Source organism: Ahaetulla prasina, chromosome 1 (genome assembly GCF_028640845.1).
Source record: "Ahaetulla prasina isolate Xishuangbanna chromosome 1, ASM2864084v1, whole genome shotgun sequence".
NCBI lineage: Eukaryota > Metazoa > Chordata > Lepidosauria > Squamata > Colubridae > Ahaetulla > Ahaetulla prasina.
The window spans coordinates 48,708,318-48,730,200 of record NC_080539.1 but is presented as its reverse complement, the minus strand read 5'-3'; the positions used below and the strand labels follow the sequence as shown (position 1 = coordinate 48,730,200).

The following is a 21,883-nucleotide window of genomic DNA, read 5'->3' as shown; positions in this document are numbered from 1 at the left end:
AGGCAATAAAGATTATAACCCTTGTTCATGTTTTCACAAAATACTTACCATGTAGTAAATAGCCTTTGTTACTCAGGGGAATTCACATGCCGCTTTGAAAAACTGCAGAATAAAGGGTCATTTGCTTACAAATTTGTAATATTTCTTTTTCTGTTATAAAGTGCAGATGAACAGAGTTGTACTTATTCATTTATTAAATATATATCCCATGGTGGTAATAACAGAATTAGGATACAGCTATTTATTTTAATGTTCGATCTAGGGATTATCATTCCCCGTTGGAAAAAAGCAATTAGTACCATGTGTCATTATTTTAGATTTGCTGTACAAAAACAAATTATAAAATCAATACGATTATCCAATAAATTATTGGCTGTTTAATCTTTTTTTATCTTTGTCAAACTGAAAAAGTTGGATTCATTGCTTGTGGAAAAAATATCTTCCAGTGGAATGGATATTGTTAGTGGAGGGGAAGTAGTGGAATAGCATCCCAGATTGCTACTAGCTATAAGGTTTATATTTAAAAAGTCAAATATTCAGCAAGGAAATATTTTGAATTCCTATGTAAAAAGGAGAAATAGGCTTTTGATCTCAGAGCAATTGATGTAAAGGCCTTTCTGACAAAGGTAGTATGTACTGTAGAAGAAAGGGTGGCCTAAGGGTGCACGAGTCAAAAAGAGGGATGTGAAAATATTTACAGACCTCTCCCATCATGGACATAAACTGTTTCAACTCCTACCCTCAAAACGATGTTATAGAGCACTGCACACCAAAACAACTAGACACAAAAACAGTTTCTTCCCGAACGCCATCACTCTGCTAAACAAATAATTCTTTCAACACTGTCAAACTATTTACTAAATCTGCACTGTTCCCATCATCCATCTCCTTCCACTTATGACTGTATGACTGTAACTTTGTTGCTTGTATCTTTACAATTTATATTGATGTTGTTTCCTGACTGCTTATTTGTACCCTATGACTATCATTAAGTGTTGTACCTTAGAATTCTTGATGAACATTTCTTTTATGTACACTGCGAGTGTATGCACCAAGACAAATTCCTTGTGTGTCCAATCACACTTGCCCAATAAAAAATTCTATTCTATTCTAAAACGGGAGTTTCATTTTTTCAGCCCATGGAACTTCTTAATGGAAAACCATTCCTAGAAACCCTCATCAAGAGACAAAGCTGTACTGACAAAAAAAAATGGAAATGGAAATTCTCAATCTTTCAGGTCATGGTTGTCCCAAAGGTGCTTTTTCTAAAAGGCAACTGGACTTTCTTAGTTTTTTGTTTGAAAAGGTTTCCCTCTTTATCCAAAAAACTTCTTCAATTTCTTTAAGTTTCTTCAAGAACCGAAGCAGCTTCTTGGATGAGAAGCAAAACATTTTCAAATAAAAACCCATGAAAATCCAGTTGCCTTTTGGGAAAAACACCTGTGGGTTTTCCCTTAAGCCTTTCACTCAGCTGCATCAAGTTCTTGTAGAATTTTATGTTTTCATGGAACACAGTTTGAAGAACTCTGGTCTAGGCAGCTTCTGATGTTCAAATTGTTCAGGTAGGCTATACTGCAGCAACCTTTAGCCCTGGTTATCCTGCTCATTCTATTGTATTTGATAATAATGGGAAGTGAAATCTCTATATTTAAAGAACTTTCGTTTCAAAAGCACTTTGGTCAAATCTGTGTTTCTTAAGTTCTATTAATTTTCATTCACATTACTTTTGTCCTCGGGTATGTCTGTCATAGATTGGAATACACTAAGCTGGATCAGTGTAATTCTATATAAACATTCAGTTCTCTAGGCCAGGTAATTTAAAGTAATTTTCTACTAACAATGGTTTAATTTTTTGCCTCTTAAGAGACAAATCATTTACTCTGAAAGTAAAAATTTCTTGCAAAATCTATGATTTTCATTCTAATATTTTAATACAATGTGTGATATTTAATTGTTCTCTTAGGATGTTTTAGTAACAGAAGCCATCAATAATACTTTTGTTTCCAACTTCCACTGTAATGCTGTGTTAAAATAGGTATAAGGGTGCAATGAAACAGTGAAATTATAAGTCAATGGTTCACAAGCCAAAGTCTTGATTCCTCTTCCTTCCAGAACACTACAATTTAGAATTTCACACTAATATGCGGAAAACTTGGAAATTGCTGTTGAATCCCTTTACTTCTCTTTCACATAATAAAGAACAAAGGTATCCTTAATTAGATATTATAAAATGTAAATAGGAAATAAGGGCATTTTGTAAGCTGAAATTTCTTTTTCCTGAGTTTTTTTTCTAAAGGGATATGAAGACATTGAGTTTTCTAATCTGTTAATTTTTTTTCACGTATATAAGGATCATAGATTGTTAAATGCCTATTTATATAGTATATCATTCTATTTCCAAGATTTGCTGTTCTGTACTATGGTTGGGAAACTATCGATGAATGTGGAAATCTATAGCTGCAATGAAAATAAAGGATACAAAACTCAAGCTTTTAAAAAGGACTTCCAGTTAATGGGCTTTAGAAAGATACAAACCATTTCTTCCCTTGCCAAGAAAACTACAGGGATTTGTCTAGTCAGTCTCCAAGAATTTAGATTTGCAGCCAGTGGGAAGAGACAGACAAATGACCTAGAGCCAGAGAACTGTTCACTAATTCAGAGTAATCAGACACATCTTGGACTGGTTTGAGTTATAGCATGAGGTGGGTTTATTTCAAATGTTTTAATCCTGCACTATACTGTTATTCCAGCTGCCATTGAATATGTAGTTATGCTTAACTGCATTTTTTACTCCTAATTGCTGACCTCAAAATAGTGACATGAACTTGGTTTTTCTGCAAACATATATGCTGTTTGCATGAAACAATGAACCCCAAATCAGTCAGCTACAATGTATATGTGTATACAGTATATACACATACTAGTGTATATGCCTAGTATATTTTGCAAACTGAATCCTTGTAATTAACTTATAGTTTAGGCAGTAATGGCAATTCTTTCAGGCATGGCATTTAGGAAAATGCCTAGCTTGATTTGGCTGGCATATCAACCTCCCCCCAAACAAGAGAAACAATTTTCTATCTTATCTCAAAGGTTCTTTTTTCCAGAGACAACTGGACCTTCTGGTTTTCCTTTGAAGATGTTTTGCTTCTCATCCAAGAAGCTTCTTCAGCTCTGGATGAGAAGCGAAACATCTTCAAAGAAAAACCAGAAAGTCCGGTTGCCTCTTGAAAAAAGCACCTTTGGGACAACCATGACCTGGATGACTGAGAATCTCCCTTGACAATTTTCTATCTCCCTGCCATCTAGGCAACCATGAACAGTGGCACTCAGTAGCAGCACTAAGGCTGGGCCTGAAGTTGAGGACCAGGCCTTGATTTCAGCCCAAGTGCCGCTACCACTAGGTACATAAGCCTTGGGGAATGGTGAAAATGCCCCTGTGGCCCAGCAGTCCCCAGGTTATGCTGTGCTCCACTTATCTTCAGGCAGTGTGCTCTTACTGTGGAAAGCATGCTCTTTTCCCATGTGATTTTCAAAGGGCCCAGAGAACAAGGCCCTCTCACACAACTTCTGGAGGTTGCCCGAGAGCATACCCCATTCTTGTGCAGCCTCTAAAAATGGCATGAAAAAGGGGCATACTATCAAGAATAGTTGTTGGGTATTGGTGAATGCTGGTGTATCACCGAAAATGTTGTAGCTTGTGACCTTTGACATGCATGTCATAGGTTTGCCATCACTGGTTTAGTGTGTCATGTACCAAAATAATTCCTCTGTTAACATTTATCTAAAATCATCTAAAACAAACAGATAATTCTTGGATTATTTCATTGTTTCTGCTAAGTATCTTTGGTATTTGCTAATAGAGCTTAAGAATTTCTTTTCTGCATTTTATATGCATTGTTGCTTTCGGTATAATCCCAACCTATCTTGCTACTCCCTTTTGTATTTGCAAAATGCATGTTTTTACTGTCTCCTTTTCTGTTCCTGTTAGATCTCTGATTAATCTTCATTTAAACAAATGCATTTTCTCTGAAATGCCTGATTAGTCTCTGAAAGGGCCCTGAGCATTTTTAAATATTGCACTACTAAAAGTTTTTTAAATTGTATATAAAAACAAAACTTTGCTGTTTTGCTATAAATGGCAAAATGATCAAAGGGTTTATTAAATCCATGTTATACCATTGCCAGATATGCACAGGATACTTTATCACCAAAAAATTACAGATATTGCTGGTTTATAGCTGCACAGTATTAAATCTAATTGAGTGAAAGTGATAGAACATGTACTAGTTTCTGCAACTGTGAATACCTGTATAATACAACTAAAATCAAAGTTATAATTTCTAAAAATATAAAACATGCTCATTTACCACCAAGGGAAGTACTATAAATTGAATTTGAGGGCTTACGGAGTGGGAAGTTACACAAATCAGTTGGTACTGTATATGGATTCTGCCAGTAAACGAATAGAACATATAGTACATTTTATCATCCTTGATGACAGAAAGAGTTCCACTATATCTAGTTAGATCTCATCTGATTTCCACTGGAGATATGTAAGAAGCCAAGAGACATTCTAAGTACTGTAGTTTTCAGAAATATAGCCATTTAAGGAGAAGATAGGCACAGTGTAAAATCAGTGTTTCTGTTTCAAACATTATCATTTGTTCTTTATTTCTGGACTTAAAAAAAAAATGAGCTTTAATCAAAATTAGAGCCAGTTTGGTACAGTAGTTAAGGCTAGAAACCAGGAGACTGTGAAGTCTGGTCCCGCCAGTGACTTTGAGCCTGTCATGTCTCTTAGACCAACCCACCTCGTAGGGTTGTTATGGGGGAAAGTGGAAGAAGGTGTATTATGTATGTTCACTGTCTTGAGTTATTTATAAAGGTGAGATAAAAATCTAATAAAATCAGATGCCATGTAACTCAATAAGAAGCATCAGAAAGGTTTGAGCTAGATTTTATTTCACAATTGCTCTGTGCTATTATCCTCCTTCAGAGAAGACAGCAACTTTCTTGGCCATGAAATCAACCAACCAGAATATGACATAGTGCAATTTAACAATGCAGCAAATTATAACTTCCAGTAAAAATATGGCTCACTCAATGGGGATCTTGTAAAATGATGGGATGCTTTTAGATAGCAATTCCTTGTTCATTAAGAAAATAAAAAGTCTAGGGTCCATATAATCATGTTTTTCATTGATAAGTGTCCTATATTTTTTCACTGTAGCTTCCATTTACTTTCATTAATAGAAAAATATCTATGAAGGAGGAAAGCAGTCATCACTTTGGAAGCATCCATGGATACAAGTCCATTTGGCGGATAGGTCACAGAGAGATAGGTGTTATACCAATCTTGAAAAACAGAAGAGGATTTCTCTGATCTCCAATTCTCAGATCTTCCCTTCAGGGGAGATAGTTCCTGGGAAGTGCTTTCTAGGATATATTCAAATCAACCCAGTTAAGAAAATCTGAAATTATTCCACGTCAAGCTGGAACAGAGGTGATTAAAAGTATTTCATATACCTGGCTAAAAGATATAGCCTCTTGCCCAGAAATTAAATTCTCTAAGTAAGTAAAACAATGACCTATGCCCCCATCCAGCTACAGACTGGCACTCCAAATTAATTTCCAGAAGAATTCAGAACGTTTGAAATACCAGATGTGGATTGCTGAACAATTGCAATTTCTGATGCATTTTGACTCAGCTGTGCGTAGACAAATTCCAAAGTCAATGAAGCAGATATCCATTGATTCTTCCAGTGCCAGCTCCATCCAGGAACATTAGAAAGCCATACTACTTTTCCATGTTCTTGTTTTTCCCTATTTCTGAACTCATAGAAGGGAGCACAACTCCTTAATGCCCTCAAGGAAAAGGAATCGGTCATCAGGTCAGTTCTAGAGTAAGTTGGGAAGTGCATTCATCTCCTTCAGACTAGAACTGCCATCTAAACTGAATTCATTGGATTACAATCTTGTCAGAAATCCATGATGCTTTCAGTCTGTTCTCCGGATAAACCATATCTCATTGCGACGATTGGGTATACTAGGGTTCTGATATGCAGCCACCAAGTACGTTTCACGGAGCACATTATCTGTCGAGCCCAGTAACTCCCAAAGAAAGTGAATCTCTCGCAGGATTGTCTCCTCAGTAGCTGGCCCATAAAACTCCCTTTACAGAAAGTTAACAAAACAATAACAACAAAACATAAATATATTGTATTTAATGTTTTGTTCCCTTCTTATCTATACACCATTCACCTATCCATCTATCTATTCATCAATCAGCACATGGCTCCTAATCTTTTTTAAAATATGGGGAAACCTGGCCTACGAAAGAGCCAGTCTCTCCAGAAGATCCTTTCCCTTTTCCATTATATAACCAGAGGCATATTTTCTTTTACTTAGAAACTATTTTCCCAGGCATGCATACTTCTTTTCCTACCTAGGAATTAAAAGCAAGTTGATTCCTGCTTTACTTAAAAGGCTGTTCTCATCTAAAGCATAGTCCAAGTCCATCAGGACTCACCTGGTGATAACCTGAAGTGGTGATCTTTCTAGGATTTGGATTTCTGGATCCATGGGGAGGGGAGGATTAAGCTGAAATTCCTGAGGAAGATAATAAGCAGTGATGACTTCTTGGACCAATTCAGTACCCTCCTTATTCAGGTGGATCTCGTTAATCACTGGTACTGTCATTCCCAAGTGCTGGCCTGGATAAAGATATAGGTAGAAATACCAGTTATGTAAGGTAAACCTAGGGAAATCCATTCCTTATTTTTCCAAACCCCATTAATCCTGGTCATGTAAACTTCTACATCTCCCCAGAGCACTTGCTCATACATACCCAGGGAATTCTCTTTGCAGATGTATCTTATAAGTTTCATGAAACCCAATGAGGTGCTCTGCTCATACTTGGGTTCTCCTTTGGTGATGGATGCCCATTTCCCAGCAGGGTATAGGCGTTCTTCATATGTTGTTTCCTCGCACTGAACCAAGAAGGAAGAGAAGTGATTTACTGCCAGGGGAAGAAATGTCAACAGTGTAACAAAGTTTATGAGTTTTTAAATCTAGATAATTACATTATTGGAGCCAAATTTGATAACTTTACAAGTGATATAATTTTTTTCGAAATGTTGATGTTATGTGAATAAAAGCTACTTTTTCACATTTAAAAAAAAATAAAATACAAATTTGGAGAAATATTTAACTATATGTAATGTTAATATTCCTATACACATTACTGATGTAAATGTTTTAAGTAAAATCTTACTGTATGTGTTTGTGTGCATGTGTGTGTTTGTGTATATATGTATTTATCCATTTTATTGTGCATATTAAATGCAAAATATATCTTTCCTAATAATTCATTTTAATTTTTATCAGTATAAGCTGAAATTGCAAAGCATCTAAAAATATAGACAACTTATCTTTTGTTTTTCATTAGTCACTTTTAAAATGTTTCTAAGGAGGACGTGCTTGGCAATAATCTACACTACACATTTGGTCCAGAAGAATCCCAAAAGGCACCATGTGTTCTTAATAGAAAAAGACTGAAACAAAGTTAACACAGGTTACATAAACCAGCTACAGGTACCGGAACAGACTTGTAAGTGGATCACAAGCTTCCTAACAAACAGGAAGCAGCAGGTGAAGCTAAGCAAGATCACATCAAATACCTGTACAATTAGCACAGGGCCCCCCCAAGGCTGTGTGCTCTCCCCACTTCTCTTCTCTCTGTATACCAATGACTGCATCTCCAATGATCCATCTGTTAAGCTACTGAAGTTCGCAGATGACACAACAGTGATTGGTCTCATTCGAGACAATGACGAATCCGCATATAGACAAGAGGTCGAACGACTAGCCTTGTGGTGCAACCAAAACAATCTGGAACTGAACACACTCAAAACCGTAGAAATGGTGGTAGACTTTAGGAGAAACCCTTCCATACTTCCACCTCTCATAATACTTGACAACACAGTATCAACAGTAGAAACCTTCAAATTTCTGGGTTCTATCAAATGGACAGCTAACATCATTAAAAAAGGACAACAAAGAATGTTCTTTCTGCGCCAACTCAGTAAGCTCAAACTGCCCAAGGAGCTGCTGATCCAATTCTACAGAGGAATTATTGAGTCTGTCATTTGCACCTCTATAACTGTCTGGTTCGGTTCTGCAACCCAACAAGAAAAACACAGACTTCAGAGGATAATTAGAACTGCAGAAAAAATAATTGCTACCAACTTGCCTTCCATTGAGGACCTGTATACTGCACGAATCAAGAAGAGGGCCGTGAAAATATTTGCAGATCCCTCGCATCCTGGACATAAACTGTTTCAACTCCTACCCTCAAAACGACGCTATAGAGCACTGCACACCAGAACAACTAGACACAAGAACAGTTTTTTCCCGAAGGCCATCACTCTGCTAAACAAATAATTCCCTCAACACCTTGATGAACGTATCTTTTCTTTTATGTACACTGAGGGCATATGCACCAAGACAAATTCCTTGTGTGTCCAATCACACTTGGCCAATAAAAAATTCTATTCTATTCTATTCTGTTTTAAAAACATTGCCATCATTAAAACTGAAATAGTAAACAGTAAAAAAGCGGATTGCTGGGAAAGAGTATAATGCAACTCCTACCCACCATCCTTTGGGCTGCAATTCTAATAAATATTTCCAAATGGTCAAGCAACCTGACAGGATTTGAATTCTGAAAATTATTAGGCTGTCTTACTCTGGAATAATGTGCATGGTAGGTTATTTAGGCTGTAGTTCTCTACTGTTTTACTGCAGGTGATGTGGTTTACTTTTGAGTAGAAATATAATAGGCGGTATCTGCAAAATCACATCCAAAAGACAAATTTGGTAGAAACTTAAAGATGACTGAAACTATGGTTTGGGTGAAATCATGGACACTTAAGGAAACCAGGAACATTGTATGATTTTATTCTACAATTCTTCCTCAATATATCCAAAAATACGATAGTCAGCTGTTAGGCAATAATATTTACATGAATATGATTGCTTACTTTCTCATGCTGTGATAAAACAGTGTAGGGCACAGGCTCTCGCGCTTGGTTTTGGTGAGTCATCTGTGCTATTGGACCTGCCATGTCTATTGAAACAGAATAAATTGGGAAAAGTTAACTTTAAGGATGAAAGCATTTGTACACAACTGCATTTCCAAATAACCTTCTACTGCACTTCTATTTATTGTGGGTTTCCACTGTGAAAAGTAGTGCACAGGTGGCTCTTCGTGTTTATGGTCCTCCATTTGTTATGCCTCCAACCAGGGGTGGGTTCTACTTATCTTTACTACCGGTTCACAATGGGAGCGCGCTTGCACACTTGCTTCGCGTGCACACACTTCTGCAGATTACCCATGATGACATCATGGCGGGTGGGCGGAGCCTCCCATCAGTTTTACTACCAGTTCTATAGAATTGGATTGAACCGGGAGCAACCCACCACTGCCTCCAACTATGCATAACAAAGTGCTTGAGACTTTGAGGATCTGGGAATTGGGGGGGAAGGGGTAGTGCAAAGTTATAAAGACAGAAAAATTGCTGAAAAAAACCCCTGTGGGGCTGAGTAGAAATAAGCATGCTGGATTTGTCTAACTCAGATTGTCCATCCTTCTTTACTTGAGTGCTGGAGTGGCAACCGCGAAAGTCAAATAAACACAGCAGTTTCTTTATTCCATTCTAGAGTTCATAGCACTATTTTCCTGGTCTTTGGTCTGCAGCAACAAAAATCAATCTTTTCTTCTTCAAAGTAATTAAAGAATAGCAGTGGTAAAGTAGTAGTAGTAATTTTTAGTGTATACACTGTTTAGTGCTTATAGCTAAACACAATACAGGAACATAGTATTGTATAGGATTATTTAGCACCAATGATGTTTTCTGCTGACAACTCCACAGCTGTGCTGATAGGTATAATTACCATTTCAAAGTAGCTAAGTCATAATGGTTGTTGCAAAGCAGCCTGCATTTGCCTTTTGAACTGATGTTGTGCTCAGCAGGGAATCAAGTTCAAGCACTCTGCCACTAAGACATGCCCCAGCTGCAGGATCTTAAAATTGCTTTGAAGGGTAAGATCTCTTCCAATTCTTCCTCCATCAGCTGCTCTTGATAGAATTGAAGGAATTTTTCCAAGTTTGTGCTTTGAAGTCTTCACTCCACTAACAATCTATGCAAGGCTGGATATCCACTACATTTTTTTTGATTTCCACATTGAGGAAACAACTAGATGAGATGAATAGATGACTACCTACAATGCAGTTGCAAAATGGAGCTCCTCCAGCATTTGCTGATGTTTAGGAATTACTGGGTTTTTAAAATTATTTAATTACTTCATAGATTATAGTGTGATTAACAAACAAAAACTAATAGTAATATAATTAAAATATGTATAATTAACATGAAAGAGGGAAAAATAAAAAGGTAAAACCATATAGGATATTGTATTAATAATTAACTTTTATTTGCTTTTGTTAGGATTACGGTTGTTTTTAAAAGCTTTGAAGAATTTTACGAGAAGGGATGAAGAAAAAAAAAATAAAGTTCTAGGATATTCTTAGAAGGGACTAAAGATCAAAATTTTAATAGTTAAAAGAAAGAATATAAAATTGGTTGATTTGATCAAGGTTAAAATACGTATGTTATTTCTGGTAACTTAATAGACTTTTGCTGACCAGAATCAAATGATGAGACTTTAAGAATTTGTTTATAGTTAAGAGGTAGGACATGGTAAACCAAGATCATTTGTTGTATAAGAGGTGGTAAATTACTAAAAAAATTTAATACTCATTCTAATGAAGGGGAAATCATTTCTTTATATATTACTTTTCTTTACTATTGTAGGAAGTTAGCACCTACCCCTCTCTTAGAAGAATGAAATATTTTAGGAAATATTAAAAAGGCAGAATATATTTCCCTGGATGACAAATGGAGAAACATGTTTTAAAAACAAAGCAGCTCCCACCTTTCTGCCTCCCCCCCACCTTTGTCAATGGGCCAGAGGCAGAAATCCAATTCCCCGCTCCCCCCACCTTTGTCAATGGACCATCATCTGCAACACAATAGGACCCATCTAGCAACAGAAACTCACCACATGGCACCTGGGAAGATTGCATCAGCCAGCAAGGCTAGCTAAGACCCCCACCCCCTGGGAGTCTGACAACCAATCAGGATACTCTTCTTGTGCCCCAGTAAATTCAAAGCTCAGAGAGGGCATAAAACCAAGGCATGCTCAGCAACTCAGCCTTTTTCTGTTCAGGAGCTCAAACCAGGTGACCATTAAACCATCCACCATTAAACCATCTTTCCAAGCAGTCTCCATGTTTCCAGTGTCTTTTTCCCCACTTGGAACTTAACCCAGATGGATATTTCTTCCAACACTATATTTGTGTAATTTCTTTACTTTCTATTTTTCTATATTTTCTGCACTTTCTATTTCCTTACTTCCTTGGATTTTCATGGATTATTTCTATTTTGTGGATTTCCTTAATACCCAATGTTTGTATTTTCAAGTTTAATGTCATTACTTTATTTTTCCCCAGTCTATTTTTGTAATTGATTCTAAAAACTTTTGATTGTCTTAAATCAGTCCTTTTCAACCTGTGGGAGTGGGGAGGGATGCAATGTTGTCACAGGGATCTGCAAAGGCTTGAAAAAATGTTATGATTTAAATCTTGAGTTAAGTTTTGGTGGTCTGTGACCACAAAAGATATTTAAAGGGGGTCCGTGGTGAAGAAAAGGATGAGTACTGTTTTAAATTATACATTATTGAACATGACTTTAAATCAGTGTTTCTCACCTTAACAACTTTAAGATGCAAGAACTTCAAATCCAAGAATTCCCCAGCCATCATCTTAAAAGTCCATGCATCTTAAAGTTGGTCAAGGTTGTGAAATACTGATTTAAATGAATAGATATTAATTGTGTTATTTACTATTTCTGTTAATTCTGACTAACTTTTAGTAGAAATTGAGATTAAATCACTGCAAATAAATAAATTTAAATCAATATCAATTCTTTTATACAAATTGACTTTGCCCTGTAGGTGAAAAATTTCTACCCTCTCTCTACTTTGCAAGTACAGTATATCAATATGCAGTTAATAAAAAGTTAGATTCATTTTTTTGCCTTGAGGAAGTATCACTTGATGAGTGTTGGCTACTGTTTCCCACACAGAAAACAGCCTGTTTTGTTCCGTTTCATCTTGTTCTTGTTCTTCATCCTGTATCTCATCATCCATTTCATTTAGTTCTTCAAGGGTAATACGAGCCATATTAACACCTCAGCTTCTGCAAAAAATAATAATACAAATTGTATTCTCTGAATTGTTCATGATAGCTGTTGTGTCTTGCCCGCTCTCACCGCAGCCGGGGTCTGCTTATCTGCTTCCGAACGCTGAAGAATGTTCTCCCGGCCCCAGCCCTGGCTCCATGCCCAGACAGGCTGAGGAGGGGGCATCTCCCGGGCCCAGGCCTGGCTCCATGCCCAAGCAGGCTGCAGAGGAGGGAGCAACCCCCGGCCCCAGCCCTGGCTCCATGCCCAGGCAAACGGAGCAGCTAGACCCCTCCCCCTCCTCCACAGCATGTGAGCCTGAGGAAAGTTTATTTCCAACAGCTGCTGATTGGAGTGACCCTCGCATCAGAAGACTGGATAGGTGGAGGCAACAGAAGGAAGGGAGGGGCAGGCCTTAATGAGTGCTGAGTCATGGAGCCACACCCCATGGCCTATATAAAGGATCTGCTTTCTGGCAGTCTCTGAGTCAGGCAAAGTCGAACTTATCTTGCTGAAGTCACTTTCTGGTCTCCTGCCTGCTCTGAGGACTTTGCTAGGACTTTGGGCAGAGCTGCAGAGGCAATTCGGATTTCCCTGACCCGGTCGTCAGCGGAGGAGTGGGACACGACAATAGCAAAGCAATGGTTTCATATTATTTGTAGAGAAAATACAGTATGGAGGGAGACTTCCTGCTTGCTTGTGAAATTTGTAGGTGCTATAAAGGCATTGGAACATGGAGATTTAATACAGAAATATTTTTCAAATATAAAAGAGAAACTAGTATAAATGTCAGATAGTAAGAAAACTAAGGTGCATAGGCTAAATGAATGTTTTCAAAATCTTAGGAACCCAGGCAGCCTTCTACTCAATCTTCTTGTTAAATCTAAACCCAAAATAAAAGATATGTGCCTCCTCCTTTTTCTAGGTGCCATGCTGTACAATTATTTATAAATGATTTGAGACAAAAATATATTATTTAATTTGCATAGATAGAATAATGACCTTTGAAGATAATTTAAAAGTTCTAGAGGTTCAATCAGAGGTGGTATTCAGCAGGTTCTGACCAGTTCTGGGGAACCGGTAGCGGAAATTTTGAGTAGTTTTGAGAACCGATAAAAACCATATTTGACTGGCCCCGCCTCCATTTATTCTCTGCCTCCCAAGTCCCAGCTGATTGGGAGGAAATGGGGATTTTGCAATAACCTTCCCCTGGAGTGGGGTGGAAATGGAAATTTTACAATATCCTTCTCTCGCCATGCCCACCAAGCCATGCCATGCCCAGAACCCGTAGTAAAAATGTTTGAATCCCATCACTGGGTTCAATGTATTATTATATTTCTGTGGGACCTGTTTTGTTTTATTTATGTTTTTATAAGACTATTTTAGTCTGGACTGATTTATTGTTTTAAGTTTTTATGGATTTTCCAGTTTTGTATGAACCCAGAATCAATTGGAATTGGGCAGCTAATAAATTGAGATAGATGGGGTGGGTAGGTGGATGGATGGATGGGTAGATGGATGGACGGATGGATGGATGGACAATCAGTCCTGGTACGAAATGGTTGGGACACTGGGAAAATTTAGCCTGGAAAAGATAAGTGTAGAGACATGATACAGTAATTGTTTTCAAGTGTCTGAGGTGCTATAAAACTGAACAGAATTGCTCAAGTTGTTGAATGAGTTGTTTCAGAAGCCAGACAAGAAACAATGAGTTAAAAATTTGGCTGGATATAGGAAAAATCCTTCTCACGGGTCCAGCTGCTAAGCAAGGTACCAGAATAACAGAATAGCAGAGTTGGAAGGGACCTTGGAGGTCTTCTAGTCTAACCCCCTGTTCAAACAGGAGACTCTATATCATTCCAGACAAGTGGTTGTTCAGTCACTTTTTAAAAGCCTCCAGTGACAGAGCACCCACAACTTCTGAAGGCAAGCTGTTCCACTGGTTAATTGTACTCACGGTTAGGAAATTTCTCCTTAGTTTTAGGTGGCTTCTCTCCTTGATTAGTTTCCATCCATTGTTTCTTGTCTTGCCTTCTGAAGCTTTGGAATATAGGTTGACCTCCTCTTCTTTGTGGCAGCCCCTCAAATTTATTGTGCTGATTTTGATTAATTATTTCTGATTAGATTATTATTTCTTATGCTTTGGAAAATCAAGTTATAGACTTCTCATTAAACTACTACAATCTTAGGTTATGCTCCAGTGACTCTAACTATAATAGCAATAGCAGCAATAGCACTGAGACTTATATATTGCTTCATAGTGCTTTACACTTCTCTCTAAGTAGTTTACAGAGTCAGCATATTGTCCCCAAAAATCTAGTCCTTATTTTACCGACCTTGGAAGGATGGAAGGCTGAGTCAACCTTGAGCCGGTGAGACTCAAACTGCAGAACTGCTGGCAGTTGGCAGTCAACAAAATTAGCCTGCATTCTAACTATTGCACCACCACAATTTAACAATTATAAATTAGCTAATTCTAGATGACATTACATATTTGAATATTTCTCTCCAAAGAGATTTTCTTTTTATGAAATATATTAAGAAGGAAATCTGTACATTCCTTGAAATAACTCAGGGCTCTACTCTCTTAACTCTCTGGGATGCATTTAAGATAACCATTATGAATTCTATAATTGCTTTTGCTTCAGCAAGAGAATCTCAGAGTCTATAATTTTATATAGTTACAGAAGGTGGCTAAAGATCCACATTTATTAATACCACTAATGAATCATATCAAGCATTTACAGCAGCAGAGCCTAAATTGGAGCTTCAACACAGAATAATTTGAATACTTTGAAAAATGTTAATCAGAAAATATTGGAAATCAGTACTGAAAGTTAAAAAAGTTATTTGGTTGTCATCTGAAACACACACGGAATTCAGGCCAATGACGGACAGTTATTTACTAAGACAAAATCTCGGTTTTATGGTTTTTATATTCAGTTAACGAAAGACTCCTGTAACTGAATTATTAATCTTCTGATATTACATAAAAAGGTCACTGACATGACAGAGACATTGCAGTCTATGAAACTAGTCAAACCAAAGAACGAAGAAAGATACAAGGAGTTACTTCCAATAATTTTATTCATTGTTGTTCATCTGTAGTTAGAAATCTTGCCAGACTAAGGCACTTATCTGCATAACTACCACGTATATCCTGTGAACAGCTAGAGGGAGTCTGTCTTTGTTCATTCTGCATACCAAAGATTCCAACTTCTTTGTCTCTATGCTAATAATCCCTCCTAGGATTCTGGCCTTTATTCCACCATAGGCACAGAACTTTTACTGACTTATTAGCACCCATATTGTTAGAAATGTACAATCATTTAATCTTTCAATTTTCTTTTTAATTTCACAAAGCTTTATATTATAATTATATTAAAGCCTCACAAAAATCTCACAATATGCACAAGCTGTAGACTTTGTGCTGTCTTCTGTTACTATGGGTGCAAAAGTATTAACTGCGGTAATAGCTAGGAAGCTACAGTACAGAAAATAACGCCATCAATAACTCAGTATCTCAATCTGGATTTGTTAAATAGACAAACATTTGACCGTATCTACCTGGGGACTAATGTTATGGCTATTACATATGAATATTACATCTAATTAATGTATCTTGTATGAGGGATTCCAATTTTAATTCCTATTTCATAATTAAATAAAACAAAAAATAAAAATATCTGAAAATAGTTTATTTCCCACATTTATTTTGAAGCAATATTGTTTTACTTTTTAATTGTACTGCATGCATGGGCATTTATATAAAATTAAGTGAGCATGAATGTGCAAATACTCTTAAGAAGCAAGGACCATTAACTTGCTCACTATTTATTTTCATTTTGCTTGTGAGAGAAAAGGCTGCTGCAGAATGGTCAGCATCCTGGATTGCTGGTGCTCTGTCCCTTTAAGACTTCTCTCTAATCAGCCCAGCAACCTGTGGATATAAAAGCTGTGCAGAGAGAGGGAGCTGGAGATGGTGGTTTATGTTACTGTGAGAAATTAAAACAGCCTGAAGCAGTCTAAGATAAATGGAAGAGTGACTGTTCTCCAGAAGTAGGACTCACAAAGAGTAGTACAGGTAATCCTTGACTTATGACCACAATTTCCACTGCTAAGCAAGACAGCTGTTAAGTGAATTTTGCAACATTTTACAACATTTCTTGCAACATTTTTTAAGTGAATCACTGAAGTTATTGGTATTAACACGGTGGTTAAATGACTCTGAGATACTGCAACCATCATAAATACATGCCAGTTGGCAAGGGTCAATTGCCAGTTTTGATCATGTGACCATGAGGATGCGGCAATGGTTGTTGTAAGTGTGCAAAATGGTCATAAATCACTTTTTTCAGTGGTGGTCTAATTTTTAATGGTCATTAAATGAATGGCTGTAAATTGAAGACTACCTGTAGTAGAGGAACAGGAACTGTAGTAGAATTGGGGAAACAGTGGGTACTAGCCTTTGAGTACTTGTAGGTATGTTGTCTGAAGGCCACGTGTGCTTGTGTTGGCCCTCTGGGGTTTTGGAGTCCACTAACCTGAGTGTACATAAAAGAAGCAGTAACATTTGTTTTTTATTTTTCATTTTATAAGAGGAAAACACACAATATATATAATATGACCAAATAACTCATTTACTGATAAATTATACATCTGTACTCTTTCGAGTAATATTGAAACACCTACAATATTCTGAATATCAAACACACTAAGCATTTTTCTCAATTTCAATTGGTCACCTTCCTAAGTAAGCATGCCCTGAATTCCAGCCTTAACTTTTAGAATATTTTACATATGTGTACATAATAAGAAATATCTACCTTAGATATTCAACATATACAGCAACTTCATATAGCACTTGCTAATTCTGTAATGGCTTTTCATCTAAAACCAAATCTTCTATATAACTGAGTGCATGAATGTGTGTATCTGTGTATATTTGTTTTGTATTGTATATGTTTTCTAAAAAGATAAATGCATACAAATTGGAAATATAATTGTACTTTTTAAATATAAAATATCAATAAATCTAGGAAACTATAGACCTATCAGCCTTACCTCAATACCGAGGAAGATTCTGGAAAAGATAATCAAGCAACAAATGAGCGAACACCTAGAAACAAAGTAATAACCAAAAGCCAACATGGGTTTGTCAAAAACAGATCATGCCAGACTAATCTTATTGCATTCTTTGACAAAGTGACAAAATTAGTGGACCAAAGGAATACTGTCAATATAATTTATTGGACTTCAGTAAGGCATTTCATAAAGTAGAACATAACTTACTACTAGATAAAGTAGAAAAATGTGGGTTAGACAGCATCACCACCAGATGGATTCGTAACTGGCTGACCAACCGCACAACAGGTAGTCCTCAATGGAACTGCAACTACATGGAGGGAAGTATGCAGTGGAGTACCCTAAGCCTCTGTTTCAGGCCCAGTACTCTTCAACATCTTCATCAATGACTTGGACAAGGGGATAGATGGGGAACTCATCAAATTTGCAGATGACACCAAGCTGGCAGGAATAGCCAACACTCCAGAAGATAGGCTTAAGATACAGAAGGATCTTGACAGACTTGAACATTGGGTGCTATCTAACAAAATGAAATTCAATGGTGAAAAAAGTAAGGTTCTACATTTAGGCAAAAAAAACCCACACCCAAAATGCACAGGTACCATATATGTGGTACCTCGCTCAATAGTACTAACTGTGAGAGGGATCTTGGAGTCCTAGTGGACAACAATTTAAATATAAGCCAGCAGTGTGGCTTATATTTCACCAAAAAAGGGAATATAGTTCTAGGCTGCATAAACAGAGGGACAGAATCAAGATCACGTGAAGCGTTAATACCACTTTATAATGCCTTGGTAAGGCCATACTTGGAATACTGCATTCAGTTTTGGTTGCCACGATGTAAAAAAAATGTGGAGACTCTAGAAAGAGTGCCGAGAAGAGCAACATATGAAGAACGGCTGCAGGAATTGGGTATGTCTAGCTTAATGAAAAGAAGGACTAGGGGTGACAAGATAGTAGTGCTCTAATACCTCAGGGGCTGCCACAAAGAAGAGGGAGTCAAGCTATTCTCCAAAGCACCTGAAGGCAGGACAAGAAGCAATGGGTGGAAACTAATCAAGGAGAGAAGCAACTTAGAACTAAGGAGAAATTTCCTAACAGAACAATTAATCAGTGGAACAACTTGCCTCCAGAAGTTGTGAATGCTCCAACACTGGAAGTTTTTAAGATGTTGGATAACCATTTGTCTGAAGTGGTGTAGGGTTTCCTGCCTAAGCATGGGGTTGGACTAGAAGACCTCCAAGGTTCGTTCTAACTCTCCCTATTCCTATTCCTATTCCTATTCCTATTCCTATTCCTATTCCTATTCCTATTCCTATTCCTATTCCTATTCCTATTCCTAGTCTACTCTACCCTACCCTAGCCTACTCTATTCAATACATAAGCCAGCAAGTATTGATGAACTGGTTAGGAATTTTAAAAAAACTTTTCATTGGATCTAGTCCAATTGATTCTTGCCACAAATGCTAGCTAGATTCCTCTGACAAGTTGAGCAGAACATGAAGACAACAGCTATGACAAACTGTTATACCATATAAATAATTTTCAGAGAAAAGTTGCATTTGATTCTGAAGTTGTATTTACTCATCCTGAGTACTAAATATTGTACATTATTTTAAACTCAGAATTATTACAGCACGTGTACAATTGCTACTATCCTGCTGTTCACTTCGTTTGGGAAAAAGTTTATTGCTAATTCATGTCAAAGAAATTTTTTTAGGCTCAACTTTAGCAAAGATGTTTGAAGAACCTGTTTTGAAATTTCCTATTTCATGTTACTTTGTAATTTCCCATCCTACTGACCTAAGAAAAACTTCTTGTTGATAATTTTGAAATGAATTGTTTAAAAATATTTTTATATAAAAAAATATTTTGGAAAATTTGGAAAACCTTTAAAAATTCTAACAGTGAAATAAACATCATTGTTATATATGGTTCTTTCTGTATAATAAAATAATACTTATAATTATATTTAAAAATTCATCTGTGAATTTTTAATTGTAAATATTACCAACTGTAAATTTACCTTTTACAGGTTTTTTTAATGCATCTCTTAGAAGTTACTGCAGGTGGGCCTACTCTATTCAACTTTGTAGCCTTTTCTCCTATTTATACACTTAGATCAGAGGGGTCAGAAATAGGTAAATGCTGTAACTAAGCTTCAAACTTTTTGCCATATTTAATGCTCCCTGAAGCCTAGATTTCTATTTCAAGTAAGAGGGCCAGTGAAATCTCAAATAACAGGAACCGAGACTCCTTTATGGAATAAAGAATCTTATCTCATTGACATTTGGGAACACTTATGGCGATATCGTGCAAGCTTTAAAAAAACAAACACCTTTTTCCTTCTAGCCGGTTACCTCCTGTGTAACAGGCAGTTTTCAACAGGTAAAGGGGCTAACAGGTTGAGTAACGGGGAAGCTGCGCCTGGGTGAATTTGCTCCTGCCGGCTTGCGCAAGAAAAGCGAGGTGCCGGTAAGCTTTTCTTTTAAGCCACAGCTGCTCGACGGAGGTGACAAGACGGTCCGCTCCGACAAGCGGGGCTGGAACGGCAGAGGCACAAGCGCCTTTAATCGCGGGGCAGGGAGGGGCAAACTTGGCGAAGCACCGGTCGACCCCTCTCAAGAGGGCAGAGCCAGGCGCGGGCACGGCGAGACATCGACGCAGAGGCGAGGAAAAAAGCCACTCGCTCTAAAAAGCGCCTGGGGAGTGGAGGAGGAGGGGGGGGCACCCGTATATCGGGCGCTGAGGGAATCCAACCCGGGACGAGAGTTTACGACCGACCAGGGAGGGGAACTTGACATCAGGCCCCGCCCCGGCTCCGCCCAGAGAGGGAGCGCGCCCAGCGCCAAAGGGGAGAGGGGACGGGGTCCGCGCTCCACTCCTCTCTATTGGGGGTGGGGGGGCTAGGGAAAGGAGAAGAGGGTTACCTGGCACTTCCGGTACCTTTTCCGACCCGGAATGGATTCCGCCTGCTCAGACTGGGGTGGCGGGGGGGGGGGGAAGGGGCGGAAGACCAAACAGAAGAGGCTTGGAAAGGGATGACGTCACGCCCGGGTGGATTGAAGTTCGGGCCTTCCCCCGGTTCTTCTTGTTTCGGTCGGTGTGGCTGGTCGTGGTTCCGATCGAAGCCTCCCACGGCAGGGGCCAGCTGGAGCGATAGGAAGAGTCGACCCTGAAGGGCAGCCCTTTTAGTTTCTTCAACCAAAACCGACGAAGAATTTAAGGAGTTAACTTCAACTACAACAATACACGAGCAAATAATAGATACAAACTCAAGGTAAACAGATATAAACTCAAGGTAAACTGCTCCAAACTCGATTGCAGAAAATATGACTTCAGTAACAGAGTGGTCAATGCCTGGAATGCACTACCTGACTCTGTAGTTTCTTCCCCAAACCCCCAAAACTTTAACCTTAAGACTGTCTACTGATGACCTCACTCCATTTTTAAGAGGTCTGTAAGGGGCGTGCATAAGTGCACCCGCGTGCCTACCGTCCCTGTCCTAATATTCCTTTTTACTTTTCATGTATCCAAATTATGTTTATACTTTTACCTGTTATATGATTGATAAATAAATAAAAATAAAATAAACAAACTGGAACGCAAGAGTGTTCTAGGTTTCTTTGGATTACAGTAGAGTGTTTTCAAGTAAGCGTAGAATCTAAACTATAAAGTTCAGGGGAAAAGAAGAGCAATGTGCTTTTTAAAAAAAAGAAAGAATAATCTGGTATTCTCAGAGGGTGCTTCAAAACAAGCAGTAAAATCAAATGGATCTGTAGTCCATAATAGGATTTTGGCCACCAAAACTTCACCCCCATTTTACAAAAATGTTAATAACTGCTTAGATTTTAGTGCTTTCCGCACTCTCTATTTTATTGTAATCGGATAAAAATTCCGTTGATACACCTGATCGGTATCTAATCTAATTTTTATTTGGTTGTAGGTTTAACCAAACCTGTAGTTTAAATACTGCAAAGCAAGACTTGTAGTAATACTGTAACTGCATATGGTAGTACTCTTTGACAGTAGGCAAGGCCCAAAGTTCTGGCAGAAACCATGACTAATTTGTGTTAGCCATCTCATAAAACTCACAATGAATCACAGCCACATTTTAAAATTGGTTAACCAATTTAACCTATGTCTGAATTGTCTGTGGAGATTCTCAGTCATCCAGGTCATGGTTGTCCCAAAGGTACTTTTTTCAGGGGGCAACTTGGACTTTCTGATTTTTCTTTGAAGATGTTTCGCTTCTCATTCAGCTCAGGGCTGAAGAAGCTTCTTGGATGAGAAGCAAAACGTCTTCAAAGAAAAACCAGAAAGTCCAGTTGCCTCTTGAAAAAAGTACCTTTGGGACTATGTCTGAATTGCAAGAATTCAGTTAACTGCTAGATGGCACAAAGTGATAGAGAAAACCCTAATCTACTAGACTGCTATCTACTAGTCATTTACACTTTTATGACTTGGATAAACTAGCTTTAATCAGGGTGAGA

General features: G+C 37.8%; 1 protein-coding gene across 8 annotated transcripts; it reads right to left on the bottom strand.

The window, feature by feature from the left end:
* Positions 1-4,944: 4,944 nt before the first annotated feature.
* LOC131189191 (heme-binding protein 1-like) lies at positions 4,945-20,362 on the bottom strand. Of its 8 annotated transcripts, XM_058165159.1 has the most exons (9): positions 20,321-20,362; positions 17,370-17,424; positions 16,718-16,849; positions 14,263-14,401; positions 12,162-12,322; positions 9,045-9,130; positions 6,851-6,992; positions 6,533-6,716; positions 4,945-6,175 (listed from the first exon to the last, which is right to left on the bottom strand). In XM_058165159.1, exons 5-9 carry the CDS (start codon positions 12,304-12,306, stop codon positions 6,001-6,003), a joined length of 732 nt encoding a protein of 243 aa, XP_058021142.1. In that variant the 5' UTR covers positions 12,307-12,322; positions 14,263-14,401; positions 16,718-16,849; positions 17,370-17,424; positions 20,321-20,362; the 3' UTR covers positions 4,945-6,000. The 8 variants fall into 8 exon arrangements, with proteins under 8 accessions (XP_058021142.1, XP_058021140.1, XP_058021147.1 ...); XM_058165157.1 differs by lacking the exon at positions 14,263-14,401; XM_058165164.1 differs by lacking the exon at positions 14,263-14,401 and having other exon boundaries at positions 4,945-5,439.
* Between the last annotated feature and the right edge of the window lie 1,521 nt (positions 20,363-21,883).